The sequence below is a fragment of the Peromyscus maniculatus genome, chromosome 9 (assembly GCF_049852395.1).
Source record: "Peromyscus maniculatus bairdii isolate BWxNUB_F1_BW_parent chromosome 9, HU_Pman_BW_mat_3.1, whole genome shotgun sequence".
Lineage (NCBI taxonomy): Eukaryota > Metazoa > Chordata > Mammalia > Rodentia > Cricetidae > Peromyscus > Peromyscus maniculatus.
The window spans coordinates 448,912-469,049 of NC_134860.1; the positions used below are offsets into that span (position 1 = coordinate 448,912).

The following is a 20,138-nucleotide window of genomic DNA, read 5'->3' on the forward strand; positions in this document are numbered from 1 at the left end:
CCCAGAAATCTATTTTTACACCACCTTACTGTATTTTCTATGTGTTCCCTCTCCCCTCCACTAAACCTCTTTGGAGATGTTTTTATTAGGATACTGAGTAGAGTTCTGGTTCATCCTAACTCCTCATAGTATTCTAGAGTATGGATAGACCCTAGTTTTTTGGTCATCTCCCTATCATTGTGATGTGCCAAGTTCTCTGCTTTCTTAATGCTTTCAGACAAGAGGGAAAGGTGGGGTGTTGCCAATAACATTAAATAGGGAAAATGCTTACAAACTTTAAGAGTTGGTGAATACTAACAGGGGTGGATTGTGGGTACTTCTGATGATAAACTTCAGCAATGGTGGTAGGGGAAGTATGTGGGAGGAAGTGAAAGTCATAAGAAAACTTTCTTTAAACAAACAAATGATATTTATACCTTATTTTGTAACCAGTAAAACAGTAGTAAATCTTTCATTATTCTTCGGGGAATGAAAAGGTCTCAGAAAAGCAGTCTTTACTTGACTTCTCAAAGCAGAAATACTCAGCTGGGTGTGGTGGTACAAGCCTAGAAACCCAGCCACTCAGGAAGCAGATGTAAGAGGATCACAAATTCGAGGTCGTCCTGCCTTTTCTGCCTGGCAGTGGTAGAACGTTTCTTAGCACGCTTGAGATCCTGTGTTCAGTGTCAGTGTTGGTAGGGGAAGGAAAAAAGCCTTGAAACACTCTTGTAATTAGTGGGATTAGCGACTGCAATATAACTTGGCATCGGGTCTAGGATCTTTCCACCTTTACTCTACCAGCAGGTCTGTTTTTAAATATCTCCGGAGATGCTAGGGTCTGTTAGATGCTTTATTTACTACGCTTTATTTACTATCTAATACTTTCATTAAACTGCTAAACTCAGAGACCCCTCTCCCCTTAGAGGGAGACTTTAGAGGTCTATAAGTAAAAAATAAGTAAATAAAAATTCTATACGAATTTCCTTTGTTGTGCGGGCTGTCGTTGGATCTTCTATCCCAGATTGCTGAGAGCAGCCGGGTAATTTAAGGATATTTCCCATGAAATCCATCACCGCCCACCTCCCCACCTAGCCTGGAAAGAATATTTATTGTTTAAAACAGGGTCTATCTTCGCTTCTTCATTGTGGCAAGCATCTTGGTCGCGTGTAAGGTTCGATTACATTAGTGGGAGTGGGGAACCACCAAAGCTCCCCGGAAGGAGGAAGTCACCCAAAGGCCAACAAGAACGTCACTACTTAGCCCACAATGCACATCTCGCCAGCCTGGAACCGTGGACTACAACTCACTCATCCGGGCGGAAGCCATTCACTTCGAACCCCATTGGAAGCGATGGAACAAGGAATCCTGGGAGCCTGCCTGTCCTTCCGTGCGCATGTGCAAGCCGTCCTCGCTGGGCCCCACCTCCGGTGGGTCGCACGTCGGTGAAGCCGGCTCAGGCCCTGTGCGCGCAGGCGCCGTGGTGCGGGCGGCGTCGGCAACGCAGGGGGGTGGGGCCGCGGTGACGCGATTCTGTCCGCGTTGGAGCGGGCGGGCCGCCGCCAGAGCCTCCGCGGCCGCCGTGTGACGTGGCACAGCCGAACACTTAACGCCGCGCCGGAGCCACCGCACCAGTCGCCGAGCAGCTCCCGGTCCCGCTACGTCGTGTCCCGCGGCTTCGCCGACACGCCGGCCAGCGAGACAGGTCTTCGGCCTTTTCTCTTCCGCCCCGTTGGTCGTGAGCCGGAACCGAGAAGGCCCGAGGACGCACCAGACCCCCTCTTTTGACCGTCGCAAGTGCCACCACCGCTATGGGCCTCACCATCTCCTCTCTCTTCTCTCGCCTCTTCGGCAAGAAGCAGATGCGCATTTTGATGGGTGAGTGAGGGGCCGGGAGCCGGGGAGGGCCAGGTGCTTGCCCGGGGGCCTCGGGCCCAGCCTTCCCCGGCCGAGGTGGGGGAGGGCAGACCAGAAGACTGCTTCAGGGGAACAATGGGGGCGAGGGGTGAGGGATCTGTCTCCCACAGAGGCTGAGCCGGAGACTCGGGCCAGACGTCCTCGCTCTCGGCTTTGCGTGCCTTTCTCTCCCTGATCGAATTGAGAGCCTGAGAAGAGGGAGCCGAGCTCCAGGGGTAGTTCACCGTGGCGAGGCCATCCTAAGGGTGCAATCTTCCGCCTCACTTTTCTGGCTGTGGGCAGCGGCCGAGAGTGAGGCTGGGCGACTCCAGCCTTCCTCCTCCCCCTTTCCTGGTCGTGCACGCCCTGTGCACACACCATTGGTATGTGAGCCCAGCCAGGAGCCGCCTGGGGCAGGAAGTGACCAGGCCCACTGTGGCGAAGGAGCACCCAAGGTTTGAGCAAAAAGCCCGGAGTCCTCTGAGCTCATTTTACTAAACTTTACCTTGATCTGGATTCGACTTTATTTTCTCATGGTTATGAAGCTTATTCTGTGAAAACAGAATTTATCCCATGGCCGTCTTTCAGCTCTAAACCTAAAACACTAAACTTGTTCGGTTTAATATCTTTGCTCTTTCAAACTAATTTGATCTATCTGGCCTAGATAATAATAAAAAAATTAAAAAGTCAACTTTAGAAACGAAAAAGTGTTTTAACTGGAAAGTTCTAAAGCACCTGAACTGAACATGACTCTTGAGTTCGAGGTAATCTATTAAAAAAGTTTGTTTAAAAACTGCTTCTCAGTGGCAGGATTTATTGCCCACGAGGCCATTCACTAGGCTGAAGTGAGAGTTCTCTCCTTAATACCTCACAGCTGAGTTCCAAGGACCTGAATAGTATCTTTTGACACTTGTTGAGTGTGAGGAGAAAGGGGTCGTATTGAGCACCCCCACCAAGAAGTGCTTCAGTTTCTGTAATGTTGCAGAGTATGGGGGTACAAGTTGGTTATTGTTCAGCGTCTTTACAATCTAGAAAACAATTGTTCACGACTCCTTCACAAAGCTAAGGGAAAATGTGTTCTTTCACAGTTCCTCAGCTCCCCTTTATGAAGAGGACAGTTATTTTAGGAGGGCCATTGTGTTCTTTAAGCCTTACGTGGTTGGAAATTGGCAGTGTGGAAAAGGACCTGAAGTCAAAGGAAGGACTTTGGACTGAGATAAATGAGTGTCTTAGAGATTAGCCAGTACAAGATTGTGTTACTGAAGAAGAAAGAATTTATTGTAGATGGATTCTGGTTTTCTTTGTTACCGTCCTGGGCTGGCTAAAGGGATGGCTGAGAAGGGTAAAGTGATGCTTTAAGCACTTTGCCACGTTTGAGAAACTTTCCCATCCATCCCAAGTAATGACTGGAAGAAAACGGAAGTAGACAAGCTTTTAACCTGCTGTGATGATGAAAGGGATAGAAGTCATGAGTTGGGATTACAATCTTTATGTTAAGTATATGATCACTCAAGTTCGCTTTCTTTTGCTGTTTTTGTTCTATGATACAGGGTCTCTCTACATAGCTCTGGCTGTCTTGGAACTCACTATATAGACCAGGCTGGTCTTAAACTCACAGTGATCCACCCTCCTCTGCCTCCCAAGGGCTGGGGGTAAAGTTGTGTGCCACCACACCTGGAGTTTTCCGTGGCTAAAAGCACTCTATTCATAATGTCAACTTTTATGATAACTCATTAGAGGAAGTATAAGTGTCAGGTTTATGTGCATGAACTGGGAGCATAGTGGTTTGGAAGTTTGGTAATTCCTAAGAGTTTTGGGGTTTGTTGTTGTTTCTTTGTGGCTTTATGAGTGACTGACCTTGTAATCAATAATCACTTTTATGGTATCTTACCCATTCAAGTATTGGGAATATCAGTGAATGGATGATTGTATGTACACATGTGCTCCTGTGTGTGTATTTGCTTTGTGGTGTGGTTTTGAGACTGGAACTCAAGGCCTTGTGCATGTAGTCTACCCTAAACCTAGCCCTGAATGATGTGTTTTTTTAACCCCTCTCTCTCATTAATGGGCTCAGATTTTCTTTATCAGGCTTATATATGCTTCCTTGAGTCAAAAGCTTTTCATAGTCTGTTTATTCTTTTGGTGCTGGGGATTAAAATTAGGGTCTCTAGTTCTGAGCACATAACACAACCACTGAGCTACATCTGTAGTCCTAGATTATTGTTTAAAAGCATATAAAGAGACAGTAGTAGTTAGCTAATGTGTCTGGATTACCCACCTACTGTGAAGATGAAAATGCAATTTCTGTACTAGCTGCTCTCCCAAAATTAGAGAAGATGTTGGAAGATATGTCTAATAATTAACCATAATTAAAAGTAAGGCAAGCCTGGGTTAGTGTGATGTATGCCTGTAATCTGAGCACCATGAAGGCTGAAACAGGAGGATCTCAAAATTGAGGCCAGGAAGACTATGTTTCAAACACTAACAAATAGCCAATACAATATATTGAATTTAAAATCTTTAGACTCTTGATCAATAGAAATGATGCACTAGTTATAAGGGAAATTTACTCATTTGAATAATACTAAATTTAAGTTGAAGGACAATTAGTTTCTACCTTAGATTACTCAGGTATCAGAGTTAGAAAGCAGATAGGTCCCTATCTTTGAGGTCTATGATAAGGTGTGCTTTTGGTAAATCGATACTTAAATTTTATTCCTGAAATTACTAATGTATTTGGTAGAGGAGTTACTAATCTTAACCTATTTTCTTTGAACTTGGGGAAAAGGCTTCTGAGGATGATCTTTAACCACTGAGCCATCTTGCCAGGTTTTTTGAGAAAGGATCTCATATAGCGCGGGCTGACCTACTTCCTATGTAACTAAGGATGACCTTGAACTTCTGATGTACTAGGAAGGATCCTCTATTTGCCAATTTTAAAAAAATACACTATAAGTAATAAAAATATACTAATAAGTGAGGCTTTAAGCTTAGAATGATGTTCCTTTTTTCCCCTCAAAAACATTTTTTAAATCTTTTTATTAAGGTTAATTCTTGGTTCTGATTATTTTTTAAGTTGTTTTTGTGAAATTTAGACATGAAAAAAGTGATCATCACCTGTAATTCAACCATTTCACTATTTGTGTGTGTGTGTGTGTGTGTGTGTGTGTGTGTGTGTGTGAGAGAGAGAGAGAGAGAGAGAGAGAGAGAGAGAGAGAGAGAGAGAGAGAGAGAGAGAGAGATAGATCTGGAACTGGAGTTACAGGCGGTTGTATACTACCCAGTGTGAGTATTAGGAATTGAACTCAAGTCCTCTAGAAGAACAGTAAATGCTTACCACTGAGCCATCTTATTCTCCACATTTTAGGTTTTATTCCTTTAAAATTGTTTTGTGTTGTTCCTTTTTACTTAATATATTACAAGCATTTTCTTATGCCATTATTTGCAAACATAATTACTAACCTTAGATAGTTTGTTGCTAATTAACTCATTGATAAAAGGGAAAATACTCTTCAACTATGTTGGGTAGAAAATTCAAACATTAATTTTAAAAAAACCTAACCTTATTTTTCTGTAACTGGTAGTTCCAATTTCAGTTTAAATGGTCAAACCTCTGAGGAACTAGATAGAATATTAAGCTATAGTAGTCTTAAAATCTTATAAGTAAGATCACAGTATATAAATACTATTTGAAAGCTCTGGCATCAGAATTAGCTTTCTTACATTGGTGGGTGTTTTGTGACACAAGGTCACATATAGCCTAGGTTGGGTTGGAATTCCTGATTTTTCTGTCCCAATTCCCATATTCTGAGATTACACCACTGACCAATTATTTTGTGTTTTTGATTTTTGTATGTTCATAAAGCATAAGCCACCGTGAACCTTCAAGATGTCTCAGCAGATAAAGGCACTTGTCAGGCCTAACCACTGGACTTCAGTCTCTGGGAGTGGAATGGTGGAGGGACAGAAGTGACCCCTGCACGCTGTCCTCTGACTCCCCAGGCACTGTGCATTCATGCATGCAGCCACACACATGCACATAGAAACTCACACACAAAATAATTAAACTGTAATAAAAAATGTGCCACCCCTAAAGTATAATTGTTATGTTTACAAAATTGTGTAACATTTTCAAATTCTAGAATATTTCCATGACTGCTTTTTTTAACATAATTTTTATTGACTCTGGGAGTTCTACATCACGCACCCCAATCCCATTCATTTCCCAGTCCCTGCATAACTCACCCCTGTAGCATCCTCCCAAAAGAAAATTTAAAAATATTAATTAAAAAACAAAACAAACAAAAAGCCACTTCTAATCCTCCATCTTTCCTGCCTCTCCAACACCTCTTCATTCATTGTAATGGCATTGGAATACCATAACTTTTATCAGTCACTGCTGTATTTCTTTTTTAGCATCCATGGCAACCACTAATATTCTTTGTTTCTATAGATTTCACTGTTTCGGACATTTCAGCTAATGAAATAATAATGCATGTCTGGCCTTTTCACTTGTCATAGTTGTTTTCATCATTTGTGTAACATGTAGTTAGTAGTCTATGATGTATTGTGGCCAGATGGTAATTCCCTTGTGTGGAAAATGTCAGTTTGCTTATCCATTTATCAGTTATTTATAGTTATTTTTAGTTCTCATAAATAATGTCATTGTGCACATTTGTGAACAAGTTTGTGTGTAGACTCAAACTCAGCTACACCTGCCTCTGCCTCCCAAGTGTTGGGATTAAAGGCACAACACCCCACCTGGCCCAAAGGTAAATTTTGATGTTAATAAAATTTGATCACAATCACCCAGAGAGGTCTTACACTAAAATCTGGTTGGGTTTTTTTGTTTGTTTTTGTTCCTTTCCCCCAAGTCTAGAGCCTTGTACTTGCCATGCAAGAGCTCTAGCATTGAGCTCCCACCTTCCGATTGACTCATCTTGTTGATACTATTTCACATTTGGAAAATGAAATACTGTGTAACAGTTAACCTTTCTTGGGCCTATAAGTGAGAGCAGACTAGTCACTGACTAATATATGTCATAGTCCTTTGGAAAGAAAAAGCTGGTGCCCAGTATCAACAAGTGAGAGTCAGGGTTCAACTAGAGAGCCTAGGAATAAGGAAATGAGTGAATGATTCCCACCCTTCTCTCACTCCTCAGCACCCTCCTCTCCTTCCCTTTCTCCAGGGTAGATTCCTAAAAATCGTGGAGTACAAACCATGCTCATGTTGTCACGGCCTAGGGGCCTTTTCTCTTGCTGTCAAGAGGAGTATTTCTTCTTTTTAAACTGCATCAGAAAGATGCTACTGTTTTCAGGATATGGCTTGAAAAGGTTGTTCTATAGGTTGAAGTCGTCCTGTAGCTTTTCATTTCTCTTGGACCAACTAAAAAGTCACACTGAAGTGCACAGGACTATAACCTGATAGGTGAGATTAAGACCTGCTAGCACTGTTTTCATGTTTTAAGTTGTGGTTTGATTTAAACATTAAGTAGGTATTTTTGCCTAAACTAATGCTCTGTTGATTTTGTTTTTAATAAAATAAATGAAGGCAGCCAAATGAGATGTTCTTAAAAAAAAAAAAAGTACATTCAATGAAGTTACTTGATATTGATCTTTTATTTATGAGAGTTTAATGGACAACAATATATAGGTTTTGAGAGTCATACTTAAAAGCATTTAATTTGTTCTTCACTATTACTATAATAAAGAGGCTTATATAATACCTTCTAATATAGACTTTGACCCATAAACAAGCATATTCCCTTCTACTTACCTGCATCTCATGAATTAACATTTAGCCATATGTGATAGCACATGCCTGTAATTCTAGCACTTGAGAGGCAGTGGCAGAAGCATCAGGATGTTGAGGCCAGCTTTGGTACAAATGTGAATTTGAGGTCTGGGCTACATGAGATCCTGTTTTAGAGAATAACAACAACAAAAAGATTAAAATTGAGATTAATATTGGAGAACAATATGATAGGACCATTTTCAAAACACAAATCAAGACTTTGAATCTTATTTGTGCATATTTGATATTGATACAGATTTAGTCAAAATTAGTCCTATCAGGAGACTAGTACCTAGCTATATATGCCGGCTCCCCCCCCCCCCACCCCCAGCATTAAGAACTTTTTAAAAGAAAGATTTCACTTTTAATTTTTAGTTATTTGTGTCAGTGTGCGGGTATGTGCACATGCGTGTACTGCCTGTGCAGGCCAGAAGAGAGCATCAGCTCCCTTAGAGCTGAAGTGAAAGGTATTTATGAGACATGTGATAGTGGCTGCCAGGAGCCAAACTAGTACTTGCTCTAAACCACTAAGTCACCTCTCCAGCATGAAGAACATTTATTCAAAATACATTGTGTAAATATTAAACAGGGGATTAATTTTTGATCTGAAGATGTGGCTTAGCTGGTGTACTATACTGGCTTCTCCATTTCTAACAGGCACAGCTCACCTATAATCCTAGCACCAGTATTCAGGGAGATAGAGGCAAGAATATCAAGAGTTGAAGGCCATCCCCAGCCACATAATGAGTTTGAGGCCATTCTGGGATACATAAGAGACTCTGTCTCCAACAAAGGCACTCACCTAGTTGGTGATACAGTGCCCAAGAGATTAGAACTCAAGCCTGCCAGTTCCTTTTTTTTCTGTGTCTATAGGTCTAAAAGGAAAAGGGCAAAGATTAGGAAGGTGTTGATGGGGTGGTAGTGGGCAGGTGGGGGAGAGAAATGAGAAAAATTACATTTTAACTCATTTGTGTATCAAACAGTTAACTTTTACTTTGAAACTAAATTATTGTTGAATTGCTTATATATATTTGATTCAGATTTTAAATCTATGGTGTCTTCTTCTAGTTGGATTGGATGCTGCTGGCAAGACGACAATTCTGTATAAACTGAAATTAGGGGAGATAGTCACCACCATTCCCACCATTGGTAAGAAAATTTATAGATAACTATATACAGTGAAAAATTAAATTTTGTCTTTGTTAATCTTAGAGTTGATATTGGTAAGACTTAAAATGCTATTTTAAGAGAATTCTGCATTAAAAGGGTTTATTTCTTGGTACTTAATTATGGACAGTGGTCATTTTGTTTTTTGTTTTTTCTTACAGGTTTTAATGTGGAAACAGTGGAGTATAAGAACATTTGTTTCACAGTGTGGGATGTCGGTGGTCAAGATAAAATTAGGCCTCTCTGGAGGCATTACTTCCAGAATACCCAGGTGAGATATGCCATATATTTGTAACTTTAATTTATAGATTTCATATTCTGAATGTTATATTGAATGTTGACTTGTTTACATTCTTATCACCCATTTCATTCTTTAGTATACTCTTAGTCATGCCTTCCAAGTTCAGTTACATAGTGTAGAAGAATTAAATGTAGCTACTCCAGTGAGATTTTTGGATAGGAGTAAATGAGTTCTCAAGAATGAATTAAGTATTTTATCAGTAGTTCCTTTGATTCTTAACCTTAATTTGAGTTATATATCACAGTGGACCTAAGACAGTGGTAGAACTTGATTTAGTTCAGTCTGCTTTGTTAACTTGTAGGAGATTTTTATATTATATAGGATATACTGGCATGAAAGAGACCTTAGGGATTATGTAGATTAGGAGTTGTCAAATTTGGCTGCACTTTTGAGGGAGTCTTAAATCTCACAAGTCCAGTCATAGGTCCGAATCTTGAGCATGTAAGCCAAGCAGTCTTAGTGTTCTAGCACTTTAGTAAGTGTGTGAATCACCTGGGTATCTGTTAAAAGTACAGATTGATCCTGTGGACAAGCTTCTTAGATTTGATACTTCTAGCAAGTTCTTTTGTGGTATTGATTGGGCTAGTTTGTGTTCTTATGATAGCAGCTCTACTGACATTTTTGAACTGTGAGGAGGCCTCTCTTGGATTGTATGATGTTTAATAGCATCCTTTGTGTCTACCTACTAAATGCTAGTAGCCACTGTACCTTCCAAGTGAAGTTGTGACAACTACAAATGCTTGCACGCTTGCACACTCATTTCCTGGTAAGAACAACACTTCTAGTTCTGTTCTCATGTTCTCTCTCCCTCTCCTGAGTACTAAGATTGCAGGCATGCACCATTATGCTGGGGTTTCTTTTCTTTGTTTTTTGTTTTTGTCCGTCCCGTCCCGTCTCCCCCCCGCCCCCCCCCCCCCCCCCAAGACAGGGTTTCTCGTGTAGCTCTGGCTGTCCTGGAACTTATTACTCTGTAAACTCACAGAGATCTGCCTGTCTCTGCTTCCCTAGTGCTGGAATTAAAGGTGTGCACCACCACTGCCCGACCCTATGCTGAGGTTTCCAAATGTGAGGAAACAGAAACTTAGAAGTGACTTCAAAATTAAATTATAGCTGGACAGCAATGGCACATACTTGTAATTGGAACCTGTAATTGAACTTGGGAAGCAGGAGGATGGCTCTAAATTCAGTCCAGCCTGTTCTTGCATAGCAAGTTCTAGGCCAGCTAAGGCTCCATAGGGAGCACCTATCTTTAAAAAGCAACGATTGAGGAACTCTTTTTTGTTGTTGTTGTTAACCTGGTCTCAGTTCTTTTGTCTTTTTTACCATAATGAGGACTTATACATCAGGCTTTTGTTTTACTACCAAAGTTGAGAATTTTTTGACATAGTATATATGCTAAACACTTGGGGTATTTAAGATTTGCAATGTTGTGCTTATTCTCCATTGAGGCATACTGTTGCCTGGTAGCAATAAACACCCGTGTTGAATGGCTGGAACAATCCTGGCCTAAGTAGTACAAGTGTATGAATATAAAAATAATTATGTGGCATATTTTACTAAAAAACAAGAATGTTAATTCACATGGCTTTGGATAGAAAACAGATTTTGCAAAAGTACAGGCTTTTAAAAAACTTTATTGTGGAAATAGAAGCTAACACAATAAACTCTCATGTGTATCTGAAATAAAATTAGGCATGATGTAAATCTTGCTGATTTTAAACCTTATAATAGTCTTATCCTTATATTTGTTTCAAATGCTTTGTAAGACATGTGAATCATGAATTTGAGATTAGATCTATCCTGGCCTCCTTGGATGACCTTAGAATTAAAGACCAGAGCATTCTTCATCCTAGGGAGTTCCTGCCTGCTAGAGAAAGCCCTGTGTGGCCTGGTATAATTACAACTAAGCTCTTCTAGCTTGCATTTCTAGCATTCCTAACCACTTCTAACTCCTAACACTTAAATGAAACTAATTGTTTATTGTAGTAAATTCCTCTCCCATCATTAGATAAGTCCAATTATTTTGCTTTTCTAAATAATTCATTTGGCTTTTTTAAAAAGGCTGGTTTTTATTTTTTTTGTTTGTTTTTGTTTGCCAACATGTATGTATGTGTACCACATACATGCCTGGTGCCTGCAGAGCCAGAAGTTGTTAGATTCCTGGAAACTGGAGTTAAGGATGGTTGTGAGCTGCCATGTGGGTGCTGGGAACTGACCCTGGGTCCTTTATCCGCACAGGAAGTGCTCATAACCACAGAACCAACTCTGCTGCACCCAATTTGGCTTTTTAAGTCATCTTTTCTTTTTTTTTTTTTTTTTTTTTTTTTAAAGATTTATTTATTTATTATGTATACAGTGTTCTGCCTGCATATACAGCTGCAGTCCAGAAGAGGGCACCAGATCTCATTACAGATGGTTGTGAGCCACCATGTGGTTGCTGGGTATTGAACTCAGGACCTTTGGAAGAGCAGTCAGTGCTCTTAACCTCTGAGCCATCTCTCCAGCCCTTAAGTCATCTTTTCTTCGAACAGATGGACTTAATTTTAGAAGTTGAGCTTTTCCATACTGTTGATCCTAGGCTATTACAGGAAAGGACTAATTTAGAACTTATTCTTAAAATCTCCTTCCTACTAATGTTACTTTGGAACAGATGACATTATTTACATTTAGAAAATGAAAATGAAATGTTAAGAAAATGAGATTGGGGCTGCGAAGATGGCTCAGCAGTGCTTGTTGCTCTCACAAAAGACCTAAATTTGTTTTCTAGCACCCAAATGGTGCTTTAAACCATCTGTAACTCCAGTTTCAGGGGGATCTGATGCTCTCTTCTGACACCTCTGCCCATACATTAACACTCAGGCGTGCGCACGTGTGCGCACACACACACACACACACACACACACACACACACACACACTCATTAAAAAATAAAATAAATTAATTAAAAAATTCTGTTGGGGTCAGGGTTTTAGAAAGAATATTTAACCAAGCACTTAAGTATAATGTAAGGTATAAACTTTTAACAGAGATGCAATTTACTATCATTTTATTAGCTGAGAATTTCATGCTGTGTCCTATGGAAGTTTTCAGAAAAGTCTTAATTTAGTTGTTTCCCCATTGCTACTTTTGTTGTACAGAATTACATTTGTGAATTGCTTTAAAATTCTTACTGTTGCTTCTTTCATTATGAATTTCTTATTTGACCATGCAGACCACGAATTTTTCATGAGATATTTGCTTAGGGCTTGTTTCTTCCAATTGGAGTTAGCAAACAGCCTTTTGGAGCAAGACTTTTTTTTATTTCTATGATAAAGTATAAAAAAAACCTGTTGACTGAGCAGCTTGTATTGATGTATTTAGGGATGCATACATTAACAACAAAGCAAAAGAGGCCATGAATTTGAAAAAGAGCAAGAGGCTGGAGGGAGAAAAAGGAAGAGGAGAAATGATGTAATTATATTCTCAAGAAATAAAGAAATATATAATAATAATTTAAAGAAGAAATTATATTTATATTTATACAGTTCTCTTCTTACTAATGAAAATGCTTTTTCTTAAAGATGATTAACTTTAAACTATCAGGAAGTTATTTCATATACCTGAAAAGAACATGCTAGTACCATTATGCAATTCTCAATTCTAATTTCTTTATTTAAAACAAAAAAAAACCCATTGAAGTGTGTCATCTCTCCTTTTTACACTTTGCACATGCCTTTTACTACATACATAAATCCACATAGGTCATAAACTTTTGAGGAACCTTTCATTTTTTCCTTTTGTCTTCAGTATGTAGCCTCTGTTTGTTTTGTTAATTTTTAAGACTGGGTCTCACATAGCCTATGCCACCCTCAACGTCAAAGTATAGCTGATGGTCCCTTGAAGCTTGTGATCTCCTGCTTCTGCTTCCTGAATATTGGAATCACAGTGGAGTGCAACCCCACACTCAGTTTTATTCAGTGTAAGAGCTCAAACCCAGGGCTTCCTGCTTGTCAGACAGGCATCCTACCCTCTGAGGGAGACCTCCAGACTGGTAACTCATTAGCTACTTATGTGTTACTGTATTTAATATGATAGGGAAGAGAAAGGGGGCAACATTTGTTTCTCTTAGCATTGAGAAAAGTAGTCATTGGTTAATAAAGTTTGGGGCTTTTTTTGGATTTGAAGAATGGTAGGTTAAAATTGCATGGTGCTTAAATCAGTTTTCAATAGATGAGCCTTGAACTTGAACCATGGAAGATCCTTGTTTACTGGCTTACTCTTCATGGCTTGCTCAGCCTGCTTTCTTACAGAACCCAAGACCACTAGCCTAGGGATAGCACCACCCACAATGGGCTGGACCCTCCCACATCAATCACTAATTAAGAAAGTGCCCTACAGGCTTGTCTACAGCCAGATCTTATGGAAGCATTTTCTCAACTGAGGTTGCTCTTCTCAGATGACTAGCTTGCATCAAGCTGACATAAAATTAGCCAGAACAGAAATTCTTTGTAATTTTAAAGTCACATTGTATTTTATTTTATTTATTTTCCGGTGTGTGTTGGGGGCGGAGGGTATGCCACTTAGACTTACATTGTGGGACTGAGTCTCTTCTTAGCATGTGGGTTCTGGGGACCAAACTCGGGTCATCATGTGCCTTTATCTGCTGTGTTGTCTTGCTAGCCTGTGTTAGAGACTTTTTAAAACTATTTTTAAACATTCTGTCTTAGGGTTACTACTTCTGTGATGAAACATGATGATCAAAGCACCCCAGAACCACCTGTCCACCGGTAGCACTCTCCACCATGGCCTGGGCCCTCCCACTCCCACATCAGTAATTAAGAAAATATCCTACAGGGGCTGCAGAGATGGCTCTTCCTGAGGACCCGAGTTCAGTTCCCAGCACCCACATCAGCTGGCTTACAACTGCCTGCTGCTATTACAACTCCTTACAGCTCCTCACATCTCTGACCTCTGTAGGCACTTAAATTCATGTGCACATACCTCACCCACACATGCTCATACTAAGAGTAAGTCTGAAAAAAAGAAAGAAAATGTCCTACGCCTGGCTCTTCTAGAGGCATTTTCTCACTCGCGGTTTCCTCCTATCAGATGATTCTAGCTTCTTCGCGTAAACCTAGCCAGGACGCAAGAACATTTTCTACCAGGTGTCTAATTCTCCATACTGTTTTGCTAGTATATTTTATATTTAGTGTTGCCCTTAAGTTTAACTGTTATAATTTATTGAAAAAAATTTTCCCTAGGGTCTTATTTTTGTGGTAGATAGCAATGATCGAGAAAGAATTCAGGAAGGAGCAGCTGTGCTGCAGAAAATGGTAAGTATGTATTTTAAGTTGATCATTTTCAAGATGTGTTTTTGTGGTATTGTCCGTGGTCACACATTTTAGAGATAGAAGTAAACTTGGGAAAGTATATTATTTCTAAGTTCTTAAGAATGCACAGAAAAGCCCTCGATAGTCTATTGATTTATTTATGTAGTTCAGCAGTTCTAAACCTTTGGGTCGAGACCCCATCTTGGGGGTCAAATGCTCCTTTCATAAGGGTCACCTAAGACCATCGTAAACACAGATATTTACATTACAACTCATAATGGTAGCAAAATTTCAGTTACAGAGGTAGCAACAAAAATAATTTTATGGTTGTGGATCACTGCAACAAGAGGAACTGTATTAAAGGGTCGCAGCATGAAGATTGAGAACCACCTTCTTAAAGGCCAATCATTATTTGCTCAAACTGAAGGATGAGATTTATGAGTGCTTGAAATTTACATAGGGAAATGTAATTGGTGTCTAATAGCTTGTTTACTGTTGAATAAAATGCATATTTAAGATTTGTGAGTAGTCTGATTTTAGAAGGTAGCTGGTAATGGTTTAACCTTTATCTCCAGCTTCTGGAAGATGAGCTGCAGGATGCAGTGCTGCTGCTGTTTGCAAACAAACAGGATTTGCCAAATGCTATGGCCATCAGTGAGATGACAGATAAGTTAGGTCTTCAGTCTCTCCGTAACAGAACAGTAAGTATTGGAGGTGACACTAACCTCCTCACTGGTGAAAGTAGGCTAATTAGGCTAATACTCAGCTGCTTATTAGTATTGTTATTATTATTGATATTATTATTTGGAGATAGAATCTAACTGTAACCCTGGCTGGCCTGGAACTTACTCTGTAGACCAGGCTGGCCTCAAACTCACAGAGATCTGCCTGCCTCTGCCTATGCCACCATGCCTGCCCAGTTTAAATGTGTAATAATTATTTCCTTTGGACAGATAGCACATTTCTAGAAATATGGTAATATGGTTTATAGGAAATGCATAACATACTAGAAACCAGCCCTTTTGGGCTTTATTTCAATACTACAAATATTGCATTAAATTTTGTTTTTAAAAATATTGATAGTTTCTCACTTTTCTATTTATTTAATTTTATTAACTTTATCTTCTGTATTGGTACATTAACAGTACTAAGAGTTGAATATGTAGAGATTACAGACATTCTTAATTTTGTATCATTCAATTAGTTCTCCAGGTTTTTTTTTTTTTAAATACAAATGTTTTATTTTTACTATTTCTTGTGGTGTTGGGGTTTGAACCCAGAGCATTTCTTTCATACTTGGCTTGTTTTTTTTTTTTTTTTTTCCTATGCTGGCTTTGAACTCAGGGACATTCTCCTGCTTTTCTTTCCCAATCACCAGTATTGCAGGCACGTGCAGTCATAACAAGCCCAACATTTGGTGCTGTTTATAAAAGACACAGGATTTAGCAGCTGTATCTTAAATCCTATCGTTTAGTGCTCTTTGTTTATTAACTTCAGAACCTTAGGGAAGAACCTCAGTTGACACATTTTTTTGAATACAAATTTATAAGAAATACTGTGCTTACTATTAAATAACCTATCAGTGATTGATATATTGGCAAAGTCCAACATAAACATAGAAATTGTATCACAGACATGAGACCATGTCTTCAAAAAACCAAAGATACAGTCAAAAAACAATAGTGTCCCTACTCTACAGCAGCTTTGCATTAACTTGTCAATAAGGCAGATACTGTTGGTTTATTGTGTAGACTCTTGTGATGTCCCATTAGAATTAAAAAAAGATACATTGTAAGAGATAGAAGGTTTTTATACTGTGGAGATAGGAATTTGTGCCCTTCCCCTCCCTTCTGGGTTACTAGGGTATTTGATACTCAGATAATTGGCAACATGGTAAACCTACAATGGCTTTGCAACATTAAGATACGTTTTTTTCTTCTAAGGTGGAATAAGACTAGTCTGTTAAAAATGAGTAAATTAGAGCTGGGCGGTGGTGGCGCACACCTTTAATCCCAGCACTCGGGAGGCAGAGCCAGGCGGATCAGCCTGGGCTACCAAGTGAGCTCCAGGAAAGGCGCAAAGCTACGCAGAGAAACCCTGCCTCGAAAAACCAATAAATAGATAGATAGATAGATAGATAGATAGATAGATAGATAGATAGATAGATAAAGTTATCCATTAAATATGAATTGTTTCTAGGTGTCTCAAGTTTTATGGGGGGGGTTGTTTCTTTGAAACATGGTCTTTTTTTATTATTTAGATTTTATTGTGTTTCATACAAGTAATTAAGAATCTTTCCTGTTTAAAAAGTGAAACTTTTTGGAATATGTGAGACCAAATTTGTTAAAATTATTTTTTAAAACACTAAAGTTATGTGAAAAGTTAAAGTTCTTAGACTATCAACAAAAATCTTTCAGATACTTACCCCTTTTAGACTGGGATGTGGCTTAATGGCAGAGGACTCACCTAGCACATAGGAGGCCTTGTCTAAAAAAAAGCAAAGTCTAAAAAATCTGCACGTATGTTATCCTTAGTTTATGGCGTATAATGAGAGGATCTTAAGGACCAGGGAGGTAATTTGTTAAGAGATTTTTAAATGGATTGAGTGAACAAATTCCTAAAGGATTCTTTGAGTGACCTTTGTAGTTACTGAGAGCATTAAATTCATGCTTGTGGGATGCAAGTAGATCACTTATTTCCTTAGTGTTTATTACTGTGATTTTATAGTTTCCATTTTGTATACTTGTAATTACTTAGTAGTGCCCTTAGGCATTTATGGGGAGGGACTTAATATTTTCTGTTTAAAAATGGCAGTATGTATCATCTTGTTAATCAAGTATTTTCTTGTCTTTTCTTCACAGTGGTATGTTCAAGCCACTTGTGCTACACAAGGAACTGGTCTGTATGAGGGACTCGATTGGCTGTCAAATGAACTTTCAAAACGTTAAATGAACCTGGATATCTAACCAAGGACATGTTTGATAGAATTGGTCTAGACTTGTTACAACAAAATTAGTTTGCATCTTGGTTATTAAAGGATATCTGAGACAGGTTTGGGCAGAATATTACAGCATTTAAAACTTATTTTGTTGCCAATTATTGTTTACCAAGCACAATGTTGCTATTTAGCAATATGCTTGGGTGTAAGAGAAATTCTCCTTGGGAAAAAAAAGTATCCACTATTATACTTCCCTTAAGCCTAAATGCCTGGACATATTTGTGACACCTTTAAACAAATCTGTTTTGAGTGTTTTTTTGAGCCCACACCAATAATGTTATAAAGTTATTCCCCTGATACTTTACTGACACCTTTATCATTCCTAGGACAGTCTGCTGATTTAAAAATGTAGCATTCCATTTGTATTTATTCTACCCCTTGCCAAAAAAGTTTTTTCTAATACTGCTTGTACCAGCCAAGAATGTGCTCCAAAACACTATTCAGTTTTCTTACTGAGGATCCCCCACCAACCACCACCCTCACATTATTGACTCCTGGCTTCCATCAGCCAAACTTACCTCGTCAATATGGTTTGGATTTGATAGCTAATTCTGTGCTGGTTGCAAAGAGTTCATATTGAGATAACTTTTAATACTCAGCAGATTGTCCCTTTATATTGTTACCTTTTTTATGTTGCATGTTGCTTTTGGAATCAACCTGACTCTTTGCCCAGTATATGATAGTTCTGCTGATACTTTACTGTTTATTGATGAACATATCTTAAGAACTTTTTGAAAACTCATCAAATTCAGTGAATAAGTTTTCTTCATAACCCATTTGAAATTATTCCTAATAAAATGATAAAAAATATGATTGTGTGTTCTTTTGAGTCTTTGCAATATTTGAAACTGATTTTCTTACATAGCAAAGTTGATTTACATATTTTACATGGTATGGCTAGTATTATAAATCCCAGTGAGTTTACTAATGGTTGGCAGTAAACTTAACCATGGTTTACCAAGTGCATCAAAGTTGGGTGCAGCATGAAGAATTTTACTTTTTCTAGTAGAATACCATTTAAAGCTATAAAGTTAAAACAACAGATCAAGAAGAGTAAAATGTTGTCATAACATGAACTCCAGAAGCAAGGAATAAAAGGATTGGTGATCAAGCTCAGCTGGTGGAGTGCTTGTCTTGTATGCAGAGCCCCAAGTTTGATCCTCAGTACCATGTCCCATGGAGGTGGCAGGCATATCAGAAATTGTCATTGTCTACTTAGTGAGTTTGAGGCCAGAATGGGAAACATGAGACCTTTCTCAAAAAAGTAACAAGTAGGTATATATACATTTGGCAGCTAACATTAGGTTGCTGAGTGTGCTAGAGAATAGACTACAAGCACTTTGTAACTTAATGTTTCACAATGTCAACACAAAGCTGTATGTGACTTAATTGTTAAGGCAACAACAATGGTACATACCATAACTATACTAGATAGAATAGATTTTTGTCTATTAATAAATTTTTCTCGTGTATTATAAACTTTTAATTTTTTTATGATTTAATAGCTCTTAGAGGTTTATATAAAATCATGGATCAAAATTTTTGCTGTTTTGAGACAGGTTTGTCTGTAACAATCCTGCCTATTCTGGAACTTGCTATGTAGTCCAGCCTGGTCTTTTAAACTCACAGAGATCCACCTGCCTCTGTCTCCCCAGTGCCCAAGATTAAAGGTGTGTGCCACTATGCCTGGCTTCAAAAATCTATTTCTACATGCTTGTAAAATGTATATTTTTAAATTATTGATAAAATAAAAACTGGTTATAAACTATGTTTAGGTGCCTAAATTGGATTCAGTGGACAGCAATACCAAGATTCAGATCAAAAAACAAGTGAGGCCGCTGTGCAGGTGGTGCCTTCCAGGTCACTGTTAGAGTAGAAGTGGAACCAGGTCCTTCTGCCTTGTCCGCAGTTTCTACTTCGCCAATGAAGTTTTCATGGGCACTTAAGGTCTAACTCTTAGGAACTGTTCTGGCTTTAGTTACACTGGGGTTTTTGTTTTGTCCAGACATAAAATTATTCAAATAGGGATGTATGATAGTTTTCTCTTCTCTACACTTTTGCTTTCTACAATTTCAGTTCTTGTGTTCAACCTTGTTAAAAAAACAAAAAAACAAGCCGGGCAGTGGTGGCACATGCCTTTAATCCCAGCACTCGGGAGGCAGAGGCAGGTGGATTTCTGTGAGTTAGAAGCCAGCCTGGTCTACAGAGTGAGTTCCAAGACAGGCTCCGAAGCTACAGAGAAACCCTGTCTCGAAAAGCCCCCCCCACAAAACGGGAAATTTTCAAAAGAATTAAGAGTTTAAGTAGGGGATTGGGGATTTAGCTCAGTGATAGAGCGCTTGCCTAGCAAGCACAAGGCTGTGGGTTTGATCCTCAGCTCAAAAAAAAAAAAAAAAAAAAAAAAGTGGTTTTATTATAGTTCTATTTCTTGTTAATGCATGTGCTTAGTTTATCACTTTAACTTGATCATAAGTATGTGCACCCACCCCACACACAAAAAAGTGATACAGCCTGTGATACTGTTTTAGGAGGCCATTAGGAGTCTTATAAATAGGGAAGACATGTTCCCTAGAGGAATGTAAATTAAAAAGCAAAACCAGTACCACTTCATACTAGAATACCTTTTATTATTAAAGAATAAAGCTAGTAATGTTGAGGATGTGCAGAAATTAGAGCCCTTGTGTATTTCTGGTAGGG

At 39.0% G+C, this 20,138-nt stretch overlaps 1 protein-coding gene across 1 annotated transcript; it reads left to right on the top strand.

Moving 5' to 3' along the window:
- Positions 1–1,399: 1,399 nt before the first annotated feature.
- Positions 1,400–18,251, top strand: Arf4 (ARF GTPase 4). The gene is made up of 6 exons (XM_006981467.4): positions 1,400–1,854; positions 8,735–8,815; positions 8,995–9,104; positions 14,375–14,446; positions 15,019–15,144; positions 17,305–18,251. The coding sequence occupies exons 1-6, from the start codon at positions 1,788–1,790 to the stop codon at positions 17,389–17,391; spliced, it is 543 nt and encodes a 180-aa protein (XP_006981529.1). The 5' UTR covers positions 1,400–1,787; the 3' UTR covers positions 17,392–18,251.
- Positions 18,252–20,138: the final 1,887 nt, after the last annotated feature.